Raw genomic sequence first — 17,882 nt, 5'->3', positions numbered from 1 at the left:
CAGGCTCTTTTCTGGCCTTTCTGCTCCTTCTGATTATCTGCTGCAGCTGCGGCAATTAGAAGATGCCGAGATGCAAAGATTCTGAGATTCTGAGATATGGCAAAGTATCCGACGGATATGCATGCGGCGTTTGCTGTCGGCGGCGCGTGTGAGTTAATGGTAACAATAACAATTGAGGATTCGGATGCTGGAGGGCAACGCGGGGAAGTTCTGGTTAAACTATTGAGTGAAAGAGAGCGAGCAGAGCTCTCAGATACGAGATACAAGATACAAGAGTTTAAATTGGATTCGAGAGGGAGAGAGAAAGGGATAAACAAGAGCCCGGAATTTATATAGTTTTGGAGTTCCTCGAATAAGTTTGTTTGGTTAATAATTCGAAATCTTGCATGCTTGGTTGAGAAAAGTAGAACAATCTTTGGTTCATTAAAAATGTTGATTTATATGCACATACCACAATAAAGAAAACTATTGGAAGTTCTATGTTCATTATTTAAAATTTGTCTTTCTAATTTTTGAAAACAGAATATTCTTGATAGGTACCTTCTTTGATTACTTACCTTCCCTATGAATAATAATTAATTAATCAATTATTGTTGATTATTGTGATTACTACTTATTGACAAAAGCAATTTTATTCCCAATTGAATTTGGAGTTTCTATTTGTTCGCTGTCAATGTTTACGTTTGATTCACAAATTCAAACACTGAGTCCACTCAATTGCATCTCTTTCACTCAACGCCTCTCTCGCTCTTTTTCTCCGGTTCTCTCGGGCACAGTGGCGCCATTTCACCCAGAGGCGGCTGAGAAAATAACTAAAAAGTCTCTCCTTTCGGGAGAGCAGCACTCATGCGCAATCCCCCATTCAGAACGCTCGTATCCGCGAGATACTTTTGGGTCCGTTGAGGCGGCTAACTCGAGGCACTTACTAGAAAACACCCTGTTACTCGCGTTTATTGAAGGTGTTGCTAACGGATCTGTAAGCCCGACGAGACTACCTTATGGTTGTGTTTCTTGTTCAGAGGGCTAACTCGACGTTCGACTGGCAAACTTGAAAACAGTTAGAGTGCCAGCGCCGTACGGTTCGGACGTGTGGGCCACGCACAATTCAATTCGCAAATCGCAGAGTCTGGTCAGCAAGACAGTCTTGTGGAAAACCAAAAGAGAAACAAACCTGAACAAGTGAAAGAGAAATTCGGAAAAGCGCCAGCCGAGAGCCGTGAAAATCCACCCAGAATAATGTGCGCTTAGTGAAAACAGTGGCTAGCAAAAAAAAAATGTCAATTCCCAGTGACCGAGAGTGAGAAATTCCCCCAAAATAAAAAATAATACAAAAAAACGCAAACTACCAGCCGTCAGAGAACGGTACCCCAAGTCCCCCGAAACACAAGACCCCGAACATGGCGGCAATCCTGCTGCTCCTGCTGGGGCTATCCTCCTCCGGCTCCTTCGCCGGAGCTGCCCTGGCGCCCAAGGACAGCGATTCGAGTGCCAGTGCGATGCTGGGCGCCGGAACGGGAGCCGCGGCCACGGTTTCCCTCTCCGGCGACTACTCCTCGCTGCTGTCGAACGTGCCGGCTCCCTCGTCCGCCTCCTCGGCGGCATCGGCGGCATCTCCGGTCCACAGCGGACCGGCGAACCAGTGCTCCTGGTCGTACAACGGTACCAGTTCGGTGCACTGCGCCCTCCGCCTGATCGAGAAGCAGCCCGGCCTGGATCTCCAGGGAGCGGATGGCAGCAGCCAGCTGACCATCCAGTGCAGCGAGCTCTACCTCTTCGAGTCCTCGCTGCCGGTGGCCGTGTTTGCCAGGCTGCAGACGCTGGAGTCGCTGCGGCTGGACTCCTGCAAGCTGCTGCAGCTGCCGAACAACGCTTTCGAGGGCCTGGGCACCCTGAAAACGCTGCACCTGAGCAGCCACAACAGCGAGTGGGGACCCACGAGGGCACTGGAGCTCTTTCCCGACTCGCTGGGCGGCCTGAAGCAGCTCACCGAACTCGACTTGGGCGACAACAACCTGCGGCAACTGCCAGCGGGCTTCCTCTGCCCGGTGGGCAATCTCCAGGTGCTGAATCTCACCCGCAACCGCATCCGCACCGCCGAACAGCTGGGCTTTGCGGACATGAACTGTGGTGCGGGTTCCGGAAGTGCCGGCAGTGAGTTGCAGGTCCTGGATGCCAGCCACAATGAGCTGAGGTCCATCAGCGAGAGCTGGGGCATCTCGAGGCTCCGGAGGCTGCAGCACCTCAACCTGGCCCACAACAATTTGTCAGAGTTGTCTGGAGAAGCTCTGGCTGGATTGGCTTCCCTGCGGATTGTGAATCTGAGTAACAACCACTTGGAAACGCTGCCCGAAGGACTCTTTGCTGGTTCCAAGGAGCTGAGGGAGATTCACCTGCAGCAGAACGAGCTCTACGAACTGCCCAAGGGTCTGTTCCACCGATTGGAGCAACTCTTAGTGGTGGATTTGTCGGGCAACCAGCTGACCTCCAACCACGTGGACAACACCACTTTCGCCGGATTAATCAGACTGATTGTTCTGAATTTGGCCCACAATGCGTTGACCCGCATTGATTACCGCACCTTCAAGGAGCTGTACTTCCTGCAGATCCTGAATCTGCGCAACAACTCCATCGGCCACATCGAGGACAACGCCTTCCTGCCCCTCTACAACCTGCACACCCTCAATCTCGCCGAGAACCGCCTGCACACTCTGGACGACAAGCTGTTCAATGGCCTGTATGTGCTGTCCAAGTTAACGCTGAACAACAATCTCATCAGTGTGGTGGAGCCAGCTGTGTTCAAAAATTGCTCGGACTTGAAGGAACTCGATTTGAGTTCCAATCAGCTGAACGAAGTGCCGAGAGCTCTCCAGGATTTGGCCATGTTGCGCACTCTTGATTTGGGCGAAAACCAAATCCGCACCTTCGACAACCAGAGCTTCAAGAATCTTCACCAGCTGACGGGTCTGCGGTTGATTGACAACCAAATCGGAAACATAACAGTGGGCATGTTCCAGGATTTGCCAAGACTAAGTGTCCTAAACCTGGCCAAGAACCGCATCCAGAGCATCGAGCGGGGTTCCTTCGACAAGAACTACGAACTGGAGGCCATTCGGTTGGACAGGAACTTTCTCGCGGACATCAATGGGGTGTTTGCCACTCTGGTCTCCCTGCTGTGGTTGAATCTCTCCGAGAATCATCTGGTCTGGTTCGATTACGCCTTTATTCCCTCGAATCTGAAGTGGCTGGATATCCATGGCAACTACATCGAAGCTCTGGGCAACTACTACAAGTTGCAGGAGGAGATTCGAGTGAAAACACTGGATGCCTCGCACAATCGCATCACGGAAATCGGACCAATGTCCATACCAAATACCATTGAACTGCTGTTTATCAACAACAATCTGATTGGCAACGTGCAGCCAAATGCCTTTGTGGACAAGGCGAACCTGGCCAGAGTGGATCTGTATGCCAATCAGCTGAGCAAACTGCAGCTGCAGCAATTGCGAGTGGCTCCGGTGGTGGCACCCAAGCCCCTGCCGGAGTTCTACTTGGGTGGCAATCCCTTCGAGTGCGACTGCACCATGGACTGGCTGCAGAGGATCAACAATCTGACCACCCGCCAGCACCCCAGGGTAATGGATATGGCGAACATTGAGTGCGTGATGCCACATGCTCGTGGTGCTGCAGTGCGTCCCTTGAGTGGCCTGCGTCCCCAGGATTTCCTCTGCCGCTACGAGTCCCACTGTTTCGCCCTCTGTCACTGTTGTGATTTCGATGCCTGCGACTGCGAGATGACCTGTCCCAGCAACTGCACCTGCTACCACGACCAGATCTGGTCCACTAACGTGGTGGATTGTGGTGGCCAGCAGACCACGGAGCTGCCGCGTCGAGTGCCCATGGATTCCAGTGTGGTCTATCTGGATGGCAACAACTTCCCAGTGCTGAAGAACCATGCTTTTATCGGGAGGAAAAACCTGCGGGCGCTGTACGTGAATGGCAGTCAGGTGGCGGCCATCCAAAATCGCACCTTCGCCAGCTTGGCATCGCTGCAGTTGCTCCACTTGGCGGACAACAAGCTGAGAACCCTGCACGGTTACGAATTCGAGCAGCTTTCCGCCCTGCGGGAGCTGTATCTGCAGAACAACCAGCTGACGACCATCGAGAACGCCACCTTGGCTCCCTTGGCTGCCCTCGAGCTGCTCCGCATCGATGGAAACCGATTGGTCACCCTGCCCATTTGGCAGATGCACGCCACCCATTTTGGCAACAGGCTGCGTTCGATTAGCCTGGGCAGGAATCAGTGGAGTTGCAGGTGCCAGTTCCTCCAGGCACTCACCTCCTATGTGGCGGATAATGCCCTGATTGTCCAGGATGCCCAGGATATCTACTGCATGTCGGCCAGTTCCGGCAGTGGTGGCTCCCACTTGGAGGACACATCTGCGAGTGTGGGTTCCCTGGAGAAGAGGGAGCTGGACTTCAATGCCACCGGAGCCGCTTGCACGGATTACTATTCTGGAGGCTCCATGTTGCAGCATGGCATTCCGGAATCGTATATTCCCCTCCTGGCTGCTGCACTGGCCCTTCTCTTCCTGCTCGTCGTGATTGCCATGGTGTTCGCCTTCCGGGAGTCCCTGAGGATCTGGCTGTTTGCTCATTACGGTGTCCGTGTTTTCGGTCCCCGCTGCGAGGAGTCCGAGAAGCTCTACGACGCAGTGCTTCTCCACTCCGCCAAGGACTCGGAGTTCGTGTGCCAGCACTTGGCTGCCCAGCTGGAGACGGGAAGACCGCCGCTGAGGGTCTGCCTGCAGCATCGGGACTTGGCCCACGACGCCACGCACTACCAGCTTCTGGAAGCCACGAGGGTTTCCCGCCGAGTGGTCATCCTGCTGACCAGGAACTTCCTGCAAACGGAGTGGGCCAGGTGCGAACTTCGGCGTTCGGTGCACGACGCCCTGCGTGGCAGGCCCCAGAAGCTGGTGATCATCGAGGAGCCGGAGGTGGCCTTCGAGGCGGAGAGCGACATAGAGCTGCTGCCCTACCTGAAAACCTCGGCTGTGCATCGCATCCGCCGCTCGGATCGGCACTTCTGGGAGAAGCTGCGCTACGCGTTGCCCGTGGACTATCCCACCTTCAGGGGCAACAACTATACGCTGGAGCTGGACCACCACAACCACGAGCGGGTGAAGCAGCCGGCGAGTCCCGGCCTGCTCTACCGCCAGGCCCCGCCCCCCGCCTACTGCGGCCCGGCGGACGGAGGTCCTGCTCCCCCGGGAGCCGTGGTCAGTGCCTCCTCCGTTCCGGCGGAGCAGAACTACTCCACGGCCACCACGGCCACGCCCAGTCCGCGGCCACAGAGGCGGGGCGATCAGCAGCATCAGCAGGGATCGGTATCGGGATCGGTGTCCGGTTCCGGGAGCCACCACCTGCACGCCCAGTACTACCAGCACCACGGGATGCGACCGCCCTCGGAGCACATATACTCCAGCATCGACTCGGACTACTCGACCCTGGACAACGAGCAGCACATGCTGATGATGCCAGCGGTTGTGGGAATGGAGGCGGCCCCAAGGGCGCAGACCTGGCGGCCCAAGAGGGAGCAGCTCCATCTCCAGCAGGCCCAGGCCGGAACTCTGGGCTCCAAGGCGAGCCAACAACAACAGCAGCAGCAGCAGCAACAAAATCAGACAGCTGTATCCGGTCAGCAGCAGGGACCTCATGTCCAGGCGTATCTGGTGTAAGGAGCGCTTTCCGGGCGAGTGACAGTGATTTCTTTAGGGACTGGTTCCTGTGCATAATTTTAATTACTAAAATATGTGCGAGTTAGGCTAAGAGATGAGAAATGGGAAACGAGAGTTGGAGAGATGCGGAGGCCGAAGCTAGCAAGCCAGATTTTAACGTACCAGCAGGATATATCATTTTGTTTATCCAGTGTAAAGTCATTTTAGATGCACTAAACAAACACACGAGATACAGATGCAATTCGGGGACGAGTGAGTGTATCTAAAGGAGGAGAAAGGGGGAGTGGGGGGTCGTGTTACTACAATGCCATTTCAAAGTTTCAAAACTTTACCACACAGCAAACTTAGTTTTCTCCCTCACATGAACGCACGAACTTGCTCTTCAGCTGGCATTTGCTTAGCCGAGAATTGCCCGAGGGGGAATTTGTGATAACTTTTTAATATGGTTTTAATCAGTTGGACTCGAGAACCTCGAGTGTAAAGATTCCCGGTCTGGGATGAACTTTCCAAGGGCCAGACCCACTCACAACTGCATTTCTATTTGCATTTGCATTAAGATGCCTCGAAGACGCACTGTGTCCCAAGTAGATTGTTTATTAATTGACTTGATAATTGCCATTAATCCGGAAGAGGGTCTACCATATAACCACGCATCGCATCTCCTGCATCCTGAATCCATTTGTAAATAGCTCTCCGTACCGTATTTACTGCCCAAACATAGATGCACACACCTACATACACCTTTATATAGATACAGACACAAATTTGTACCCGTATGGGGATAATTCAATAATCACATTCAAGTACACATGTAAATTGTATGCCACAGCGACGGCGAGCCGTAAAATCGATAAATGCATTTGTCAAGTAATCTCTGTATGTAAAAAGCATAAATAATTAGCTAGCAAACCGAGGGCTCGGGAAGATTTCCCGGGGCTTTACCACATCATAATAACAAACGCAGAAACCGAAACAAAAACATAAACAAAAAGCAGAAGCAAAAACACAGAAAAGCTCATTTTAAACACTTACGCTTACCAAACTAACGATAATTGTAATAAAAGTTTCGCAACTGGCGCAGCGCATACACAATATGCATAGCTAATTATATATAGTACATACGTATATATATTCATGGATATATCAATGTGCGTGTCTGCATGTACGTGACTGTGTAAAGTGAAGCAAACTACTGATATTAAAGAACTACTATGTATGAGGTACCCTTTATATGCATACATATAAAGTATCTATATCTACGCATATATTATACGAGTAAATGTTTAACAACTGCCTATAGAAAGTACGAAGAGAAGAGCATTTATTTCAGCACACTCGCCTACTCGTCATTAATTAAGATAAGGAAATCAGTTCGAAACTAGCGAGAGATACGAGAGAATCGTAAGACATGTAAAACACTTGTACCAGTATGAAAGCCCAAAACTGTTATTTAATTTTATCATTTTGTAATATATTATATACGGAGACGATAAGCCCTAAGTTTAGTTCTAACGCAGCTCTACGATAATGTATAACCTATGGATAATTCAATTTTGTGAATACAACTATTTATATACTATATACATCTAAATCTATGTACGATTACGACAAACAACAAACAAAGATATTTTTCTGTTTCGCCAGCGAACAATGCAAATGAAATGAACAACTTTTTTAAAACAAAAACCTAAAAAGTGTGTCGATAATGGTTTGGGTTTGGGATTGGGATTGGGATTGCTCTTCCATTTCCAGCTGGCTTTTTGCTAATTTAATTCATCATGCACATGAGTTGCTGTTTTGTAATCCTCACGCATTGTCAGGGGCGTCGAAGGAGGAGGAGGGGTTTTATATTTTTTTCGGTTTGGTTTTGGTTTTGGTCGGCGGCCCGTCAAAGTCAACCGGCGAACGTAGCTCAGATACAAGCCGCGCCAGAGTGATAAATCATTTTTTGTTTTTCTATACGGCATACGAATGTGCGGAACATATATATAAACCGACATACAAATGCGCAGCGCGCTGCAGACGCAAGTACCATACAAATCAGCCCCCTTTTCCATCCAGTCCGGTCCATCATCATCCGCATACGAACTCCACTCCTCCACCTCCACCTCCTCCTCGTCGTTGGCTTGGTCTATCTGTCGGTCTGGCGGTTAAATGATGGCTGTTTCCATTTGAAGGGTAACAGCAACACACTCGTACCTAGTCGAGCATTATACGCGTCTGGAGTGGATTTCTATGACGCTTTTGGTATTTATGCCCGGCCAAGTCGAGCTGTCTTGGCTCGAAAAGGGGTTAGGGGGCTGCGGATGTAAATGGTGGTGAAACAAATCGAGGAGCTCCGACCTCCGTCCTCCTCTATCTCAATTTCTCACATCAACTGCAGTCGATTTCGATGGCCATACATTCCGGTTAAGAGTAAAATGGGGAAAAAAACCAGCCAGAAGAGGAGCCGAGAGCCCCGATCGACTGCAATTGCAAAGTTTTTTAATTTGCTTTCATTGAGGTGACTCCCACAGAAAGCTTTTCCGCACTGCACAACTTGTAACTAATAGAATTACGAACCCGGCAAAGAAACAATGCCACACTTGTGTTTCCATCCGGATGCTGGGGAAAAGCAGAGAAGCATTTTCAGGGGCGGTGGCAAAAATCGGAAGCAATCTGGGGGGCCGGGCCCTAGTTGAGGAATTTTTGGGAAATTTCATTTAACAATTTCTTAATTGTTTGCAGATACGCATCTGCTGTCGAGTGGCATTTTCTCCGGGGAGGATTTTCCCCTTCTTTCGCCTCTGGAGCATTTCCCCCAAAATCAATAGCCAGCTCTTTAAATCAATGCTCTAGTTCGGCCAAGGAAGCTAAAGAAGCGAACAGATATTTCATATTGCCTGATCAAAATTCAATACGTGTTGCAAATATCGAATTTCCATCAAAACAGAAACAAAACAAAACAGTCGTAAAAAACATCGAGGGTTGCTGCCGGCTCACATACGCCGTCGGTTGGGGGAGGTAAAAAAATATATAGGCTTCCTCGGCCTCTGCTCGCTTATTATGATAATAAATTTTTATGCTGCAAGAAATAAAAGAGAGTGCAGAAAAAATTAAATAAAAAAGTATCAGACGCCCACACACACACACATTCGCTTTCAGGGAAACAGAGTTAGAAGGGCCAAAGTGAATTAAATTGAATTGAAAACTGTTTCCCGATAAAGGGCAAGTTTAAATGCCTCGGACCCTACACTTGCAATCAAATTATTTAAATGTAATAAAAAAAGGTCCGGCAAAATATTTGCCTTGGCCAGGCAAAAGTTGGCAATGTCAAATGTGGGCCAGTCATTCAGATTTCCTCAATGTCAGGTTTCAGTCAGATATACAGCCGAATATATATACGTATAAATATATATTTCGTGTGGGGGAAAACTGGGAAAACGCTTTTCGTCACGTTTTCGTCGGTAGAGCGCACAGAAATAGGCAAATAAATCTGTGCGAGCAGCATGAAAATTGAAACGAAACGCTTGGTCAGGCTTTTCCATACACCTACACCTACATAGGCGGCAGTTTTCATTTTCTAGCTGATAAACAACGACGCCAAGGTGATAAGTTCATTCTGACAGCTTGCAAATCAAAGTGTCTCCCGGCTTTTATTTCTCTTTTATATCTTTGCTTACATTTACTTCGGGGAAAATCAATTTGGCCCAGACAATGATTGAAGTTTTTGCGTGGGCTTTGCTCACATATTTGATTGTTTTTCTTTTTTTCGAAGGAAAACCACTCTGAAGTCACCTTTAATTATATGTGTCCGAGTTGAGCAACGTTTTTATTATGACAAGATGACGAAATTGCTGGGAAAATTAAGAGGAATTACAAGCCCAATTGGTCTTACTATACGGTGTCTTGGAAACCAATTGGGCTGCGGAAAAGTAGTCCTCACACATTTTGAGGTCCGGCGTAATTAACCTTTTTCAGCTTCAGCTTCTATTGGATGGTAGGGCAACTTTTTGCCCGTATTTATAATAAGCCCTATAATGCGGCCAGAACGTAAGTGTCACAAGTGCCAACAAATGAATTGCTCCAGCAGCTGCACGAATATATAGCCTCGCAAATGTTTTACTATATATGTACGAGCATGTGAGTTTGTGAGTTTGTCATAATTTCACGTCCATTGTCAGCGTTTATTCAACATGGCGGTGGCCAGAAAGAGAGGGAAGAACGGGGACGGAAAGGACTGAAAGGACAGCAGACGACATTTATGCTTTATCCTGGCTGGCGTGGCCCCATTGTTGTTGCTTTCGGCTGGGCGTAATTATTTGTTTTGGCTTGCTGGGTTCATTTACTCCACCGAAAAGAAAATACCCCAAAGGAGTCACACTCGGTGAGGTTTGTGTGTTTGTGTGTTGTGTGTGTTGTGTGTATTTTGCATGTGTTTGGTTTGTTTGTGCGCTTGTGCACATGTGTTTTAATTTCTGTTTGTTGTTTTAACCCGACAACAATAAAAAACTGTTACGCTTGCTGTTGCTCCTGTGCCATATTGTCTGCCCTGGCGTGGGTTCAAACAATTACGAATTATGGCCCAGTTCCACTTGCCGTTTAGGGTTACCTTTTTTAATTGTTTTTCCTGTGGCCCGTTGCCGGATTTAGCCGAGGGTTTCGCTCTTCGCTTCTGTTTGGGATTCCTCGTTATGAGGCACTCCGCCAGAACTATTTATCTTGCTTAGAGATACTCTGCCTGCGACCGGAAAATCAATAACGCGCTCCGGGCCGAAAAGCTTTAAAGTCGGACGGAGCTTCGTTGGCCGGGAAAATGGAAAAGGAAAAACCGGTTTAATGAGCCGACTGCCTTTTGCCTTTCGGCTGATGGACGCCTTGCACGCAACGACACCGAACATGTCCTGTGCTTATTAAATTTCGTGAGCAAGTGCCGAAGGACTTGGCCGGAGTTGCAGCGGGAAAAACGCAAACAAAGCAAAGCTGAGAGCCGGCAACCATCGGAACCATCGTCGGGATACTGAGGACACTGGACGGGAAGAGGACATAAAAAGCAACGACTTGGTCACGACCAATAAGATGGAAGACAATTCAATTGAAAAAAATCACCGATCGATAATCTTTACCACTGACCGCACACACGCCCGCTCCTCCATCGACGATGGCCGTGTCCTTAAAGGACCCTGCCTTTGCTCCAGTTTCACTGCCATTCCTATCCTGGCCGACTCCTTCGCTTGCCCTGGATATTCCATTTACATGTTTATCGGAGCCGCCTTGCCTTTTCTACTTCTGTGCGTTGGCAACTTGAGCGTGTGCTTTTTAATTCGCCTTACTTGGCTCCGAGTGGCCCAGAGCTCTCGGAGATACGGCACTGCTTTCTTAATTTTGTTTGACTTTGGCTAAACTTTAATGATGGACCCATGTACTCATGCCGTCTGACAAAGGCTGAAGTGAGCGGAGAGCGGGGAAGGGCGGGGGAAAGCGATGGGAAGACGAGTCAACGCTCTGGAGAGTTACACTCAAGTGCTTTGTAATCGACTGCAATCAACACGAGCAGGACTCAGAAGGAGGCTCAGTCCGGGGAAAGGATAATAACGATGGGACTGCGAGGTACTCGCTGAGGAAGTATTATTTAATCAGCACTACAAAGCAATGAAAAAAAATTATAGGATTATAGGACTCTAGTTCCGCCAAGGGAGTGTTATACTGAGCTTAGCTCACTTAATCGCTGTTAAAACGAAGTGCAAAGTACTGAATTTTATTCATTAACAGAAAAAGGAGTTTTTAGATAATTTATGATAAGAAGTTTTATATCTACAAAAATAAGTATACCTCTTAAAGGGATTGGGTTAGTGGATTAAAAAGACATATCTTGAATATAAAAAGTATTTTAAAAGTATTTATGAATCCATGTAATATGTTGTAATATGTTGAACGCATACTTTTTTTGTAAAATATAGAAACTACAGTACCCTAAAAATAGAATTTCATCGCTTTAAGGGCGTGTGATCTTGAAAGATAATCCCACTGCAGCTCATTATCCTAGTTCGCTTAGCCGGAGGCGTTCTGAAGTACACAAATACGAGTACAGAGTTCTTGAGCACACACGTGCAGTCGCTCTATCCCGCTCGCTCCCTATACCCATCTCGCTCCAACTCTTTCAGTTTAAATAAACAAGGAAGTAATTAACATTTTGGGGCAGTTCCTCAGTGTTTTTTGCCTCCTTCTGTTACTCAGCTCGTTTCTACTTCATTTACTTTGCTTACTCAAATTTCGGGCCAGCCTATTTACATGTACAAAACTTTTTCTTTCGGGTTTGGTTTTATTTTTTTATTTTTTTTTTTGATGTTGTTTGTCCCAGCCCTGGGGCTGCACTTTATAAAGTGTTAACTTGCCGAACCTGAACCCTTTGCTTTTTTTCTGGAACAATGGACGGGGGAAGTGAAGAATGAAGATGGGAAACTGCGTGCTCTGGCTATATAAAACTTTGATTCGATTTCCGTTTAACCCCGCTAATGCACCGTTATGTTCGTCGCAAGTATTTATTAATACGTTTTATTAAACGATAAAATGGTTTATGGGGGAAACAAAACGTGTCCCGTCTAATCAAACATTTTATGCGCCACTTTCGGAGGACGCCCCACCTGGATGACTTTGTGTTTGTTTGTATTAAAAATGCATAAACCCATAACAACATAATTAGTTTTTATAAGCGGAGAGCTCGGCCCGGAGCTAATTTTGCATGCGCCGTGCCACAAATCCTATTTCCTAGCCCAAAATGTTTAACTATGCTTATTTTTATTTAAATAAAGGCCATAAATGTTTATATGGCTGGGCTGGTGTGCGTTTGAACTAACTTTATGGGCCTCATAAAAAGTGGAGCATGGATTGCCGATGGCATAACACTGCGTGAATGGGGAATCGGATTCAAGAACTTGCTGTTCAGGCCTGTCAAATTCATCGGACAAAGCTATGGCCAGCATTTAATCGAATGAGTGATATGACAAATCCGCCAGCGAAACTAGTTTTCATTTTTGGGGGAGAAGAGGAGATGTTATCGCGACCCAACTCAAGCAACAAATTAACTTGCCCAAAATCACTGGCCAGCGGTTTCTGATTTCATAAAAGATGATATGTCCAACAAAGTTATAAAATCAGCACGCGTAGCCAAACCGTTTAAAATCAAATGCCATCTCCAGCGGCTCCATCATCGGTTTCGGCCGAAGACTCGGACTCCCCCACAGAGAAATTTATTAAGTGGCCGATAAGCATCTAGGGGCCAAGCCAGCGAACCGACTTGACCATTGATTGATATGCCAGATACTCACACAGCAAACCGACTCCTATATATAAATCCATTGCTCAGATACACGGAATGGGTTATGGACTCCTAATGGCAAAGATGAGCTTACATGACTGCGGTTGGGGTCATTGAATTTGCTTTTGCCGAGGCTAATAATAGAGGTTAACTAAGCTAATGAAAATGGCTCTGGCATCTGCGGCTTGGAAAGTTTAAACACCAAATATGAAAGCACCTAAGTGGTAAATTTTATTCCCTTTTTTGAGGGGGGAAAAAGGAAACGGCTGAATTTTACGACCTAGAAACGGCGATAATGATTTCTTATCTTTGATTTGTTCTCCAAAATATATCCAAAATGGTTTTCCGTCGAGCTTTAAAATCGTTGTATTTCAAGGAAGAAGTTCTAGTTTAATTAAAATTTATTTGTATAACATAGGTAAAAGATAACATATTCTTAATTAATGCATTTTCCACATTGTAATAGTTAAAATCCAAGTTTTGTTTCTAGTTCACCCTTGGCATCTCCAAACTCATGTGGCTGCTTCCCCTATCTTAAAAGTATTTCATATATGCAAATTTCGTATATTAATCATCGTCTCCAGCTTAGATTCCCTTCACTTTCTATCAAATTGTCTTTCGTTTTCTACAGACCTTGGACTGCAACCCCAAACAATGTGGAACAATTAATATTCCCCGACTCTCTGCAAAGGAATTTCGTATATCAGCAACGATATCTGAGACCCGCATAATTCCGGACTGTTTCGACTGATTTGGCTCACAGAGCAGCTGCAATTAATTAAATCACTTCACCTTGATCAACAAATGAAGCAGTTTGGTCGAGCTGCTTGCTGCTATCTACGCACATATCTAATTCTGTATAATATGCATTATATTCGCTTATTTATTTTAGTTGAACATGCAGAGATACAAAGCATTTGTTTACCCATACACTGAGATAAAATCCACCTGCCCTGCTTTAAAGAGCACCTCCCTCCGCCGCCAGGCAGCCTCATTTGTGAGTCAAAGTTGAGGAAATGTTCGAGTTTAATAGGCTCGCTGGATGATTTTGATGATGATGGTGATGGGGAGGCACTGATAAGAGCTCTCGTAATGAGCAAACATTTTAGTATTGAAATTTTAATTAGCTATTGCGCAATAAAAATAAAAAAGCGGTCCGAAAAGGAAAACAAGAAATTATTAAAATTATGCCCGACTTTCGGTGGTTTTCAGTTTCGGCTCTCAGTTTTGGGTTTTATTGAAATTTATGCCCGGTGACAGTTGAACCCCTTTTCATGGGGGAAATTAACCAAAAGCTTGGCCATAAAATGCATTAACTCTCTGGCTGCAGCGGACTGCATAGAATTTTTGTTTCATATTTTACGATTGCGTTTTTTATTGTCTCAACTTAAGGGATACTCGTGGAGCTCTTGATTGCACGGACCATGCAGGTTGGCATTTTATTAATGAGATTAATCAATTTCTGTTTTCTTCATTATCGCCATGGCTGTTGGTGTTCTGGGTGCTCTATTCCGCCCTTTTTTTTTTTTGGTTTTTTGTTAGGTTTTTTTTTGTTGGTCTCTAGTGCCGAGTGTCTGGTATCTGATGGCGTTTTTTACGATGCCTTTCGGTCGGATCTTAATATTTATGTGGGAGTCTTCGGCATCGAGGCGGTGCGGAGTTTTCAGTTGACGGCTTTTTACGATCTGTCAACGCAGGCCAACGTGTAGAATATATGAGCTCAATTGTCTTTTTTACGACTGCAGCTCATTTGCTTAGCACTCCCCTCTGCGCACCCCCTTTCCCCTCTCCCCTTTCCCCTACGCCCCTGGCGTCTGTGGCGCAGCCTGTCAACAGTTTACACAAACAGCCGGCAAAGGGAGCACATTTTATGTGCACTACAAAATGTATGAAATGTACTGCTAATAGCAACCGACCTGTTCTCCAGGGTGTTGATATGTAGGCCCTCTGCCAAGGGTTACGTAACCCCCCTCCCCTCCCCTCCTTCTCTCCCCGCAAGGTGCAAACAACTAAAAAGGTACTGAACTTGGCTCAGGTTTTACGACTCGCACTGGCAATGGCAACATGCATCGGCATCTAGGGGTTAAAGCTGCCACTTCGATGGTGGAAGCGAAAGTAAATGTTCGACAGTTTATGGCCCTGGCCCAGGAACTCTATTAGGTTCAGATTTGAAAGCACCCATGGACCCTAGAAGGTCTAAGGCCAAAACGAAAGCAACCTGTTTCTAAACGTTCGTAAAATATAAAGTAAACTCTGCGGTAAAAACCAGTGGCATTATATGCGGATGAAATAAACATCCCACATGTTTAAATAATCCTTCATTTTAGTATTTTAGTAAACATAAAAAATAAAACAAGCAACGGAATGCTATTAGTCAAACATTCCTTTAGTCTGCGATGTGTAAGGCCACATTGCACACTAACATTTGAAATCCCTTTTACATCTGCTAGAAAAATTTGTTTACCTTCAGGATTTACACAAACTGCAAAAATGGCATTCCTCAGCGTATTGATGCCAAACTCATGAATCACTCCCGACCACAAAAACGGCAACTGAATTGCTTCCAGAGATGCAACATTCCCATAATTTCTTGCAATTTCCGAGCCATTGTTTTGGCTGATCAGCCGTAAAACCTCCATACAAACCAAAACAAAAACTCTGTGGGCCGTTTGCCAAAGAGCTGAAAGGCTGGGCAATTTTTTGGTAGCCCGACAATTCACACAAGAAAAGGGCAATTAAATTCCGGGAATTATCGGAACTAAACCGACAGCGACAAGCCACAAAAGCGCAGCGGCAGAAGGAAATCGCCGCTCGTAAGTAGATTCAATTCAATGCACTCGATTGTCCAACAAAGGTCACCAAAAAAAAAGGAAAAAAAAAAACGGCAAAACAAACAATGAACCTGGCCGAAAAGAAGAAGGCCTAGATTTCTTAGGCAGGTAGATGGAATGGAGGCTGAGAATGAGTTTGATGCCTCATCACGGCCATCAGGTGGCATGACAATTAAAATTAGGTAACACAGTGAAAATTGGAAAGTTGCCGCCTCCGAGAACTTTGAACCGCCGCCGATGCTCCGGATCTGTTCGACCTTTTGATGATTGCCGACCGGAGCGTGGTTAGCGCTGATGAAGTAATTCGGTCGGCTGCCATTTAACTAAATATTTTGATTAAAGCCGGCCCAGGCTTTAAGCCAAGTCAGCGGCCGCTGGAGACGGGCCACAGAAAATCAATAGACTTCCGTTGCTGCTGCCGCCGTTGCCGCCGTTGCCGCTTTATTTAAATGGCAAGTTCACGCCCGTTCTCGTTTCTGTATTCGTTGTCTGGCCTGTCCATTAAAAGCAAATTCCTCAAAACTTGGCTGTCAGCAGCAAACAATGTCAACATTGCCCGAAACATGGGTTGGTTGGGAAGGATCCAAGGGTCGCTTCTCGTCCTGGCTCTTTCAGCTCTTCCAGCTCTTCTATTCCTCTGGTCACCCTTCGAGAAGGCGAAATATTCATGCGAAAATTTGTTAACTTTTTCTTGGGGCCAGGCAAACACACAAAAGGGCTAAGCCATACAATTTGGGGCCATCTATCGCTGTCGCTTCCTACTCCTTTTTTATTCATGAGCACACAAAAATAATACAAATGAAAATAATAAAAATACAAATTGAAAGGAAAACAAAACACTTTTTGTGTCCCGGGGTTGGACTTTCTCTGTCTGTCTGTTTGTGTGTTTGTGTGCTTGGTGTGTGTGTGCGTGTGGCAAATAAAAATAAATATATTATTTTACACGCTGGCAAGACGCGCGCCAGACGCTGCACAAATCTAATTCAAATTCAGCTGAAGAAGTGGCAAAATAATGTGCGAGCAGGGCGTGCAGCATTGTGGGTGGAAACGAAGCGTGGGCGGTCGCCCCCAATCCTTTTCGTCCTGCGGGCGGTCCGTGACGACCATAAAAAGGCAGGAAAAAGGCGACGCCGGCACAGGCCGCCCATTTGTTGTAGCTGCCTCCCCGGAAAGCTGCCTCCCCTCGGAATAACTCACTTATATATGCGATCCAACGATTGCAGACTGAAACCAATACGTGTCGCTGGGTGTAAGATACATTAACATATTTGTTTTGTCTGTGAGTCCTGTCTTCCCCCTTTTTTGCTCCTTGCATATCCACTCTCTCTTTCGTTCACGTGGTGTCTTAAAGTGTACAAGAAGTTATGGCGACAATGGATAAATACACAATGGCTAACGACATTGAGTTACGTGGTCGAATTTAAATGTACTCTGTACTCTAAATTTATAATATTCAATAAGACTACAAAAATTAAATAACTTTTTTTACCCTAAAGGAACATTTTTAGAAGTCGACCTTTTGTTAAACAGGTTAAACTAAAGTACTAATTTTTGCACAAATTTAGCACAATAATTTTAGTAGCGTACATTAACAAGACTCTCCTTTAAGTAAATTATTACTGAAACAAAGTTCAAACAAGTTCAAAAGAATTCAGTAATGCAAGAGCTTAAATCCAATAATAATCACAAATTAAATGCCCCGCTTTCCCAGCTTAACAAGTTTCGTCCCACTTTTGTTTAGGGTATTTGCTTTTCCAATCCAATTTATTCTATATATAAGGAATCGTTTAATGAATTCCATATTTCGCTTTGCCAGGGAATTTCCCCCTTTGGGAGACTCTAACAAGCTCTGGCAGCTGTCCCGCAGTTTTCTCGCCCAACATGCCCCATCTTTCCCCCTGCCATCAGTCTCGCTCCACCCGTATCCACTTAGACAGCTCAGGCATAAAAAACATATGTTGCCTTTGGTCCTTTCACTCCTTCTGCTCCCGTGTCCTTCCAGCGAACCCCGAACCA

The 17,882-nt window shown here is 46.3% G+C and overlaps 1 protein-coding gene across 1 annotated transcript; it reads left to right on the top strand.

Moving 5' to 3' along the window:
• Window positions 1–1,066: 1,066 nt before the first annotated feature.
• On the top strand, window positions 1,067–7,432 carry LOC108094908 (toll-like receptor 7). Its single transcript, XM_017195754.2, has one exon. The coding sequence runs from the start codon at window positions 1,398–1,400 to the stop codon at window positions 5,736–5,738; it is 4,341 nt and encodes a 1,446-aa protein (XP_017051243.2). The 5' UTR covers window positions 1,067–1,397; the 3' UTR covers window positions 5,739–7,432.
• Window positions 7,433–17,882: the final 10,450 nt, after the last annotated feature.

This window comes from Drosophila ficusphila, unplaced genomic scaffold (genome assembly GCF_018152265.1).
Source record: "Drosophila ficusphila isolate 14025-0441.05 unplaced genomic scaffold, ASM1815226v1 contig_414, whole genome shotgun sequence".
NCBI classification, from domain to species: Eukaryota; Metazoa; Arthropoda; class Insecta; order Diptera; family Drosophilidae; genus Drosophila; species Drosophila ficusphila.
Note: the sequence above shows the minus strand (reverse complement) of the source record. Positions and strands in the feature narration are given on the sequence as shown.